Consider the following 12,141-nt stretch of genomic DNA (forward strand, 5'->3'; position numbering starts at 1 on the left):
TAGAGGTTTGAGCCGAGAAGAGACTGGGAAGAACAGTGAACTCTACTTGTTAGGGTTGAGGGGTCCCCAAGTGGCTCACCTGGTAAAAAGCACAGCCGTGTGGTGTGCAGGGCAAGTCATACAGCACAGGTTCGTGTCCTAGCTGTGCAAAGTCGGCGTTCTTTGCTGGGGATTCCGGAGGCAGCGTCGCATTGCCTCTGGTGCTCCCGTGGGTTAGGGAGACAAAACCGTCAGGAACGGTTTCTTCTCATCATGCTACAGCGAACCCTGCTGGCCAGGCAAGTTCCTGGGCTTAGAAGAAGCTGGCTTGATCGTGGGATCGGAGGATGCCCACTGACCCTTCAGTTCTCCCGAGCTGTGTGGGGAACCACTGCAGTGAGTGTAAAAAATTATTGGGCATACTTTTCAAAAAATGAAGAGATGGGAGGTTGGGAGGGATGCTGGCTCAAATTCTTATGAGCAAAGGAGAGACTGGTATGGAAACTGGTCCCAGGGGTTAAAGCTAAGAAACTAGAAGGGAGGGAAGGTTTCAGACTGGTACAGAAGTATAGAAAGCTCACCTAGCTGTGTGTTTACCCCTGCTCTCTCCTTCCCCAGTTCTTCTCCATTCCTTTTTTTCTGCTCCATCTGCATTGCCCCTTCCCTCGGCTGTCAGGCAAGGCTTCTGTAAACACAAGACAAGGCTGGTCAAACACAGAGAAACAAAAACACCCGCCAAGGGCATAAAAACACTTTCACAGTACGGCAATATCAACGCTACATGGGCACGTCTTACAAGGTAATGTTGTTGACCAGTGTGTGTGTGTGTGTGTCTATATAGCCCAATGTTCAGGTTGACAGGAACGTTTGGGTAGTAAGAGTTAGATTGGCTTTAGAACCCCCAAACTGACTGGGTGTTTGTCACTAAGTCTATCTGCAAAATGTCCATGTCAGTCATTATTGTGTCAGTGATTAGATGGGCTCACCATTACAATCACCAACACTTAGAAAGCAACATCCATCTACCAATCTTTTAAGAGATCGATTAATCAATTATTGATCAACACAGATTTTATTTTGTGTTCCTCAATTAAACCTTCATTAGCTAATTAATCATTCCCTATTTGAAAACTCACATAACTACTACCCAGTAAAGCACATGTTTTCCTTGCATGTTACTCAACTACAACTCTTTATATAGCTTTTGAATATTAAAAAGCGTTCAGTTTACTGATTATTGTCAGTAAACTGCGTAATTTTTCACTGTCGATTATCATGCATATTCAATTGATTACATCAGTTTATGCATATAGTAATATATATATATATATATATATATATATATATATATATATATATATTACACACACACACATATATACATACATATACGCATATATTTCTTATATGTGTATGTATATTCAGTATATATATATATATATATATATATATATATATATATATATATATATATATATATATATATATATATATATACAGTACTGTGCAAAAGTTTTAGGCAGGTGTGAAAAAATGCTGTAAAGTAAGAATGCTTTCAAAAATAGACATGTTAATAGATTATATTTATCAATTAACTAAATGCAAAGTGAGTGAACAGAAGAAAAATCTAAATCAAATCCATATTTGGTGTGACCACCCTTTGCCTTCAAAACAGCATCAATTCTTCTAGGTACACTTGCACAAAGTCAGGGATTTTGTAGGCATAGTCAGGTGTATGATTAAACAATTATACCAAACAGGTGCTAATGATCATCAATTCAATATGTAGGGTGAAACACAATCATTAACTGAAACAGAAACAGCTGTGTAGGAGGAATAAAACTGGGTGAGGAACAGCCAAACTCAGCTAACAAGGTGAGGTTGCTGAAGACAGTTCACTGTCAAAAGTCATACACCATGGCAAGACTGAGCACAGCAACAAGACACAAGGTAGTTATACTGCATCAGCAAGGTCTCTCCCAGGCAGAAATTTCAAGGCAGACAGGGGTTTCCAGATGTGCTGTCCAAGCTCTTTTGAAGAAGCACAAAGAAACGGGCAACGTTGAGGACCGTAGACGCAGTGGTCGGCCAAGGAAACTTACTGCAGCAGATGAAAGACACATCATGCTTACTTCCCTTCGCAATCGGAAGATGTCCAGCAGTGCCATCAGCTCAGAATTGGCAGAAAACAGTGGGACCCTGGTACACCCATCTACTGTCCGGAGAAGTCTGGTCAGAAGTGGCCTTCATGGAAGACTTGCGGCCAAAAAGCCATACCTCCGACGTGGAAACAAGGCCAAGCGACTCAACTATGCACAAAAACACAGGAACTGGGGTGCAGAAAAATGGCAGCAGGTGCTCTGGACTGATGAGTCAAAATTTGAAATATTTGGCTGTAGCAGAAGGCAGTTTGTTCACCGAAGGGCTGGAGAGCGGTACACAAATGAGTGTCTGCAGGCAACAGTGAAGCATGGTGGAGGTTCCTTGCAAGTTTGGGGCTGCATTTCTGCAAATGGAGTTGGGGATTTGGTCAGAATTAATGGTCTCCTCAATGCTGAGAAGTACAGGCAGATACTTATCCATCATGCAATACCATCAGGGAGGCATCTGATTGGCCCCAAATTTATTCTGCAGCATGACAACGACCCCAAACATACAGCGAAAGTCATTAAGAACTATCTTCAGCGTAAAGAACAAGGAGTCCTGGAAGTGATGGTATGGCCCCCACAGAGCCCTGATCTCAACATCGAGTCTGTCTGGGATTACATGAAGAGAGAGAAGCAACTGAGGCTGCCTAAATTCACAGAAGAACTGTGGTTAGTTCTCCAAGATGTTTGGGCCAACCTAGTTCCTTCAAAAACTGTGTGCAAGTGTACCTAGAAGAATTGATGCTGTTTTGAAGGCAAAGGGTGGTCACACCAAATATTGATTTGATGTAGATTTTTCTTCTGTTCACTCACCTTGCATTTTGTTAATTGATAAATATAAACTATTAACATGTCTATTTTTGAAAGCATTCTTACTTTACGGCATTTTTTCACACCTGCCTAAAACTTTTGCACAGTACTGTATATACAGACGTGCTCAAATTTGTTGGTACCCCTCCACAAAAAACTAAGAATGCACAATTTTCTCTGAAATAACTTGAAACTGACAAAAGTAACTGGCATCCACCATTGTTTATTCCATATTTAATAGAAATCAGACTTTGCTTTTGATTTTTTATTCAACATAATATTGTAAATAAGAAAACAAATGAAAATGGCATGGACAAAAATGATGGGACCGCTAACCTAATATTTTGTTGCACAACCTTTAGAGGCAATCACTGCAATCAAACGTTTTCTGTAGCTCTCAATGAGACTTCTGCACCTGTTAACAGGTAGTTTGGGGTGCTTTCTCCAGACTGCAAGTTTCAGCTCTTTCCATAGATGTTCGATAGGATTCAGATCAGGACTCATAGAAGGCCACTTCAGAATAGTCCAATGTTTTGTTCTTATCCATTCTTGGGTGCTTTTAGCTGTGTGTGTTGGGTCATTATCCTGTTGGAGGACCCATGACCTGCGACTGAGACAGAGCTTTCTGACACTGGGCAGTACGTTTCGCTCCAGAATGCCTTGATAGTCTAGAGATTTCATTGTGCCCTGCACAGATTCAAGGCACCCTGTGCCAGGCGCAGCAAAGCAGCCCCAAAACGTAACCGAGCCTCCTCCATGTTTCACTGTAGGTATGGTGTTCTTTTCTTTGAAAGCTTCATTTTTTCGTCTGTGAACATAGAGCTGATGTGACTTGCCAAAAAGCTCCAGTTTGACTCATCTATCCAAAGGACATTCTCCCAGAAGGATTGTGGCTTGTCAATATGCATTTTAGCAAATTCCAGTCTGGCTTTTTTATGTTTTTCTTTCAAAAGTGGAGTCCTCCTGGGTCTTCTTCCATGGAGCCCACTTTCGCTAAAAAAGCGACGGATGGTGCGATCAGAAACTGACATACCTTCACCTTGGAGTTCAGCTTGTATCTCTTTGGCAGTTATCCTTGGTTCTTTTTCTACCATTCGCACTATCCTTCTGTTCACTCTGGGGTCGATTTTCCTCTTGAGGCCGCGCCCAGGGAGGTTGGCTACAGTTCCATGGACCTTAAACTTCATAATATTTGCAACTGTTGTCACAGGAACATCAAGCTGCTTGGAGATGGTCTTGTAGCCTTTACCTTTACCATGCTTGTCTATTATTTTCTTTCTGATCTCCTCAGACAACTCTCTCCTTTGCTTTCTCTGGTCCATGTTCAGTGTGGTGCACACAATGATACCAAACAGCACAGTGACTACTTTTCTCCATTTAAATAGGCTGAATGACTGATTACAAGATTGGAGACATGTGTGATACTAATTAAAGAAACTAATTAGTTTGAAATATCACTATAATCCAATTATTTATTATCTTTTCTAAGGGGTACCAACAAATGTGTCCAGGCCATTTTAGAATATCTTTGTAGAATAAGCAATAATTCATCTCTTTTCACAGCTTCTTTGCTTTATTCTATGACATACCAAAGGCATGCAAGTATACATGATAAAATAGCTTTTAATTTCATCACTTTTGAGGAGGAATGAAGCATTATTTCAATGAGCTGTAAGGGTACCAACAAATTTGAGCACGTCTAGATAGATAGATAGATAGATAGATAGATAGATAGATAGATAGATAGATAGATAGATAGATAGATAGATAGATAGATAGATAGATAGATAGATAGATAGATAGATAGATAGATAGATAGATAGATAGATAGATAGATAGATAAAAAAATGCAGTGCCAACAGAACTTGCTATTCTTTCTCCAGGTTTCAAACGGTGTTGACTTGATAAGGTGGCTTGGCTGAATTAATTTGTATGTCTGTTTTAATTTGTATGTCTTCACTAGGAATGTGTTTAATAACAAAATCATTGGGTGGTGAGGGGGTTGATACTGCAATAATTAATACAAGTACTGACTCTTGATTTTAAACAGTTTCCAGTTGGGGATCAAAGCAAAATCCCCCCAAAAAAGTTGTTTAAATCCATAACAAGTCAGAGTAACACCCAATCAAGAGAAGAAATTGTGTTAAGGATGATACTAGTATCCACACTTTGTTTTAATTTAAGCGATGACTGGCACTTGCCTACAATGTGCACAGCATTACTGAATACCTGCTCACTAGGGACTGATGTTGCCAGGATGCTTAATACTTCTGACCAAAGATGCAACTTTTGGAACGATCTTGGTTGTTTTTCTTAATTTTTACTCCGGGGTAGTTCAAAGGAATAAATGCAGATTTTGTTTATAGTTTTGTAAGGTGCCATCTCCAGAGGTTGCATTTACGCAGAATTCTGCGCTATATAACAGGACATTTTAATAAAACGCCAATAATCCAATAATTGCATTTATATTATGAAGTAGTTTTATGCAATGCAACATGTAAAAATTGTTCCACTGCTCCCTGCATCCTCTTTAAAAATAAATAAATAAATAAATAAATAAATAAATAAAGCAGCGGAGGTCTCAGTATCCCATGTAGCACTGCGCACGTCCCTGGTATTAGAGCGACTCAGTAATGCTGATACTCTCAGGCAACAATTTGGACAAGTAAAACAAATATCGTTTTAAGACGATGGATGAGGCCTGCACGGTTTTTACCGAGAACTATTCCATGCTTTCTTGTTTAATTCGCTGTCGGCTGATCCTTTAAGTTTGGTTCAGATCGTTACTCCTTTACACAAAAACGATGCACAAGCTTGACTATTGATAGTTGTCAAACAATACGCCTCAGCCTGAAGTAATTAAAAGTCCAAAATGATCCGCACACTGCTGTTTGAAGAGTGCTATAAAAAACCACTACAAATTCAAAATTATTTATAGAACAGGCAAAAAAGTGCTCAGTGCAAACATTTCGGTCGCATGACCATCCTCAGTGCAAGTAAATTACGAACACCTGAGTATTTATGGTCTTAATTCAATTAAAGATAAAAGATCAACGGTCAGGTGTTAGACAAAACAACATGTACACAGACCAATTAATATGTTAATATATTGATAGACATTAGAGAGAATATATTACTAAATACTATTATAAAATGTAATTATAGGACAAGTTACAGAAAAATAGCAAACAATGGCAGAAATCATCAGTTAAATGCATCATTGTTAATTATTGAATTTTAAAGATCTATTGATTAGACTATTTCAATTCATATAGATCTACTCGAGCCAAAATAATAAAAATGAATAACAATGTTAATATTCAAAACATATGTAAAGGCTGTGTGGAGGCTGTGTGGTCCAGTGGTTAAAGAAAAGGGCTTGTAACCAGGAGGTCCTCGGTTCAAATCCCACCTCAGCCACTGACTCATTGTGTGACCCTGAACAAGTCACTTAACCTCCTTGTGCTCCGTCTTTCGGGTGAGACGTAGTTGTAAGTGACTCTGCAGCTGATGCATAGTTCACACACCCTAGTCTCTGTAAGTCGCCTTGGATAAAGGTGTCTGCTAAATAAACAAATAATAATAATAATAATAATATATAGACAAACATTAGTGGCCATGGAGCCAAATGGTAATTATCAAATAAACATCAATAATATAAATACAGAAGCAATAAAAAAAATTAAACTATGAATTTTATATTATAGGTAACATGATATTCCAAGTTCTTCATTAATGCCTTCTGGCTGTACTGTCTTGAATATCCATTTTGTTTCACATTGAAGTAGTTTTTGATTTAAGTCATCCCCTCTACGAGACTGAAATAATCTTTGTATACCACAAAATTTGAATTCCGAAATGGAATGATTTACCTGCGCAAAATGTCTAGCCAGTGGCGAGTGTACGTCTTTCCTGCGGATGGCACTTTTACTTTAATTAATGCGCACCCATAGTTGTCTTTTGGTTTCATCAATGTATTGTAAGTTACAAGAGAAGGAAATTAAAAGGCCAACAAGATGCTCTGATATATTGTGAGAAGTGTTGAATTTAAATCAAGGGAAGTAATGTTAAAACTTTACAATGCATTAGTAAGACCTCACCTAGAATATTGTGTTCCGTTCTGGTCACCTCATTACAAAAAGGATATTGCTGCTCTAGAAAGAGTGCAAAGAAGAGCAACCAGAACTATCCAGGGTTTACAAGGCATGTTGTATGCAGGCAGGCTAAAATAATTGAATCTATTAAGAACATAAGAAAATTTACAAACGAGAGGAGGCCATTCAGCCCATCTTGCTTGTTTGGTTGTTAGTACAGGGTTCATACACTTTTTCAACATCAAAATTCCATACTTTTTCTAGACTTGTGTTTTAGTTAGTTTCTACTAGTTTTTCGATAGTTATCCACATAGGCGGGCAGCCGCAGAGCATTATAGCTTTTTTTTTTTTTTTTTTTTTTTTTTTTTAAGATTTAGTCGTCGCCAATTATTTTTACCCCGGTTTTTTCACCCCAATTTAGCATGCCCAATTATTATCTGTATCCCCGGCTCACCGCTCGCAACCCCCCCGCCGACTCAGGAAACGGAGGCTGAAACACGCGTCCTCCGAAACGTGCTCCTTCCAAGCCGTCATTTTTCGCACTGCAGATCCACAGCAATGCTACCAGACCTATAGTGCCGGAGGACAACACAGATCTGGCGGCTCCGCTGCAGAGCCACAGGCGCCCTATCGGCCACAGGGGTCGCTGATGCGCGGTGAGCCGTGGATTCCCCTGCCGACCTAAGCCCTCCCTACCCGAGCAGCGCTCAGCCAATTGTGCGCCGCCCCCTAGGAACTCTCAGTCACGGTCAGCTGTGACATAGCCTGGACTCGAACCTGCGATCTCCAGGCTATAGGGCACATCCTGCGAGGAGCGCCTTTACTCGGGAGCCCTTGCATTATAGCTTTTTGATCCAGAGCAGAAGTTGCTCCTGGTTTTCTAAAAGTATGTGTCAGACTCTGGAGGTGCATATCTGGCAAGAGACAATGCAGGAATGCAAAAGAGAAGTAAGATACAATCTAAGAAATGCCCAATATTTGAGAACTATATTGCATTATTTACAAAAATAATATAAAAAGTTGTATACTGCAAGTACTTATGCCAAAATAGGATAGTATTATGTGACCAATAGGATACTAAAACCAGACAATTTTGGCACAAGTGCACTTGCAGTATATTACTTTTTTGTAAGGGATGAGATTGGATTCTGAGCCAGACTTCTTTATACCATCTGTTAAATGTTGAACATTATGGGAGGTGAAAAATAACAAAAATGAAATAACAAATGTGCACGCATTATATATTAAAATGTGCAAGTGTCGTATATTAAACATACATACATACAAGTCAAATACTAAATACACTACAACCCTGTTTGGGTCCAAAACCTTTTGTTCGCTATAGTAAAAGGACAATCCAAAACTAACAATATAAACTGCTGGAGTAAGTTAAGGAAGTCACTTTGGATAAAGGCATTATCTAAATTATTAATAATATTAGTAATGTTTTTATTCTTTGATTTTCTTTATTATTACAGTATTTGTCACTACTACCACTAACAGCAATGAGATTGTGAATAAAAGTTGAATTACAAGTACAGTACCCATTTGTGGCATGCTGCATCCAGTATTCTGGCTGTATCCTATTCGTTGAAAAACACAGTACAAACCCCCCCTCCCAATAAAAGCACATCTACAAAGTTTCAGTTTTGTTTCAAATGCAAAAGTTAATTTAAATCTTGGTTCCTTATTTAATTAAAAAAAAACAGTCAATGTTGCTTTGCCGTGCTGGTTGCATAGAGCTGTACGAGCCAACATCAGCAGCAGTTTGATTTTTTTAAATCTGTATTTAATCGTATAATGAAGGCCTATAGCGAGGATGTAAATAGTACACTCAGCTGACGGTTTGGACCCGAGACTGTTGCTGCACTCGGTACTGTAAGTTACAAGCAAGCACCATACATTTAAAATAAAATTACCGGTACGTTTTATTAAATCACATTAAAGAAATGAAAAAAGCGATGTTAACATGCTATGTTTGTACAAACCATAGGGGCTACAGAAAGCGTTTTTTTTTTTTTTTTCAATCCGTCAGTGATAATAACTATTCGATTTTTTTTTTCCTGGGTTGGGAAATAACGTTAACGATTTAATAAAGGTAACAACACGATAACACAATGTGAATCTCGGTGAGCAGAGTACAGCAGCTTGTAATTCCAGTCTGTAACTGTGTTTAAAAAATCACAGCCTTGGCTGTCGTAGAGTCCATTTTACCCTTCGTTTCACTGGAGCAGACATAGTCATGTGACATATACCAGTGCGCTGACTGGATAGGATTGCTTTTGAGTTGTCAGGACGTTGTCAGGGGTGTTACACGGGGCAATCCTCACAGGATTTGGTCGCAAGTAATATACTTGCTACTAATAAATTGCCTAGACAGTTGCCGCTAGAGCTGCTGACCCACTTTAGAGATCATTTATTATTAATAGATCATTTATTATTAATAATAGAATAATAAAGTAATCATGGAATCATTTTCATTCTCCCGTGATGCTAGTACCATTCCAGACTTTTTCAAGACTTTCATAACGGAGACATGGTTTTTCAAGCATTATCAAGCCCTGGAAATCAGTTTTGCATTTTTCCATACTTTTTCCAGACTTCCAGACTAGCGTACGAACCTTGTTAGTAGCTTATTGATCCCAGAATCTTATCAAGCAGCTTCTTGAAGGATCCCAGGGTGTCAGCTTCAACAACATTACTGGTTGCTCTTCTTTGCACTCTTTCTAGAGCAGCAATATCCTTTTTGTAACGAGGTGACCAGAACTGAACACAATATTCTAGGTGAGGTCTTACTAATGCATTGTAAAGTTTTAACATTACTTCCCTTGATTTAAATTCAACACTTCTCACAATATATCCAAGCATCTTGTTGGCCTTTTTTATAGCTTCCCCACATTGTCTAGATGAAGACATTACCAATAACATTTTTATTTCACTGTAATAGCAAAACAGTTGAAGAAAAAAAAAAAAAAAAAAAAAAAACACAGCCTGGTTGGAAATGTAAACAGAGCGAGAAGAGTTTCCACCATCTGCACAAAACTTAGTACTAAATGAAAGCAATCACTGGTGTCCAGTTGCTGTATTTTACAATGTACTGGACATGGCAGCCATCAATTCCTTCGTTTTGTGCAATGAATGCCCCGGGGAAAATATCAGTAGGAGAGATCTCTTATGATGCTAGCCACGGAGCTTTGGCAGAAACATTTCGATCAGAAAACTGCAAAGCGGCAGGGAAACGCAGCTCAACCTGGATACAGTGCGCAGCCATCAAGTGACACACGCAACAGAAAACAATGCCAGGTAACTAAACGCAATAAAAAGAAAACTTCTGATATCTGTGCCCAGTGTGAAAGAGCAGTATGTGGTAAATGCACACGACAAGTTGATAAGCGTTACATGTGTGTGGATTGTGCTAATATGGGGGCTAGTTTGAAGTATGTTTCCCTGAATGTGCATTCCTGTTAAGCTGCATCCACACTGTAGTCAAATGGGAGTATCCACACCAGCAACGAGTGACGTCGCTTTAAGAATTTCGCTTCACTAAAATAGAACCTGTTTATCTATTTTTTTTTGTCGACTAGAATGAAACTGACCAAATCAGATGCAAGGTTAGCATCCTTGACACACGTCAAACACACACCTCAAAACATGTCACGCCTCAAAACAGAAGTTATTTTAAAACATAAGAACATAAGAAAGTTTACAAACGAGAGGAGGCCATTCAGCCCATCTTGCTCGTTTGTTTGTTAGTAGCTTATTGATCCCAGAATCTCAAGCAGCTTCTTGAAGGATCCCAGGGTGTCAGCTTCAACAACATTACTGGGGAGCCGGTTCCAGACCCTCACAATTCTCTGTGTAAAAAAGTACCTCCTATTTTCTGTTCTGAATGCCCTTTATCTAATCTCCATTTGTGACCCCTGGTCCTTATTTCTTTTTTCAGGTCAAAGAAGTCCCCTGGGTCGACATTGTCTATACCTTTTAGGATTTTGAATGTTTGAATCAGATCGCCGCGTAGTCTTCTTTGCTCAAGACTGAATAGATTCAATTCTTTTAGCCTGTCTGCATACGACATGCCTTTTAAACCCGGGATAATTCTGGTTGCTCTTCTTTGCACTCTTTCTAGAGCAGCAATATCCTTTTTGTAATGAGGTGACCAGAACTGAACACAATATTCTAGGTGAGGTCTTACTAATGCATTGTAAAGTTTTAACATTGCTTCCCTTGATTTAAATTCAACACTTCTCACAATATATCCGAGCATCTTGTTAGCCTTTTTTACAGCTTCCCCACATTGTCTAGATGAAGACATTTCTGAGTCAACATAAACTCCTAGGTCTTTTTCATAGTTCCCTTCTTCAATTTCAGTATCACCCATATGATATTTATAATGCACATTTTATTGCCTGCATGCAATACTTTACACTTTTCTCTATTAAATGTCATTTGCCATGTGTCTGCCCAGTTCTGAATGCTGTCTAGATCATTTTGAATGACCTTTGCTGCTGCAATAGTGTTTGCCACTCCTCCTATTTTTGTGTCGTCTGCAAATTTAACAAGTTTGCTTACTATACCAGAATCTAAATCATTAATGTAGATTAGGAATAGCAGAGGACCTAATACTGATCCCAGTGGTACACCACTGGTTACCTCGCTCCATTTTGAGGTTTCTCCTCTAATCAGTACTTTCTGTTTTCTACATGTTGACCACTCCCTAATCCATGTGCATGCATTTCCTTGAATCCCTACTGCGTTCAGTTTGAGAATTAATCTTTTATGCGGGACTTTGTCAAAAGCTTTCTGGAAATCTAAATAAACCATGTCAGCTTTGCAATTATCCATTGTCGATGTTGCATCCTCAAAAAAATCAAGCAGGTTAAACAGGTTAAACAAACTTTGCACCTGGGTTATAATCGTCTGTCTGTTCATTGATCACCTGCATACTATTAACCGCGATACACACCCGTACCCGAAAGACAGTAAGTAAGTTTACCACATCAATGATATCATACGTTGATGTGGTAAACTTACTTTCTAAAATCACCCTGTATGACTGAAAATCTGTGACACCATTTTTCTGATGTATAGGTGCCAGATAAAGACATTAGCAT

The 12,141-nt window shown here is 39.0% G+C and overlaps 1 protein-coding gene across 4 annotated transcripts in view; it reads right to left on the reverse strand.

Moving 5' to 3' along the window:
- Positions 1–12,141, reverse strand: part of LOC117398134 (apoptotic chromatin condensation inducer in the nucleus) — a 170,857-nt gene that overhangs the window by 78,163 nt on the left and 80,553 nt on the right. For all 4 annotated transcript variants that reach the window (XM_059016843.1, XM_034912979.2, XM_059016844.1 and 1 more), the window contains one exon: positions 561–664. In XM_059016843.1, coding sequence (XP_058872826.1) covers positions 561–664 — 104 coding nt within the window. The remainder of the gene's footprint in view (positions 1–560; positions 665–12,141) is intronic.

The sequence above is a fragment of the Acipenser ruthenus genome, chromosome 54 (assembly GCF_902713425.1).
Source record: "Acipenser ruthenus chromosome 54, fAciRut3.2 maternal haplotype, whole genome shotgun sequence".
Lineage (NCBI taxonomy): Eukaryota > Metazoa > Chordata > Actinopteri > Acipenseriformes > Acipenseridae > Acipenser > Acipenser ruthenus.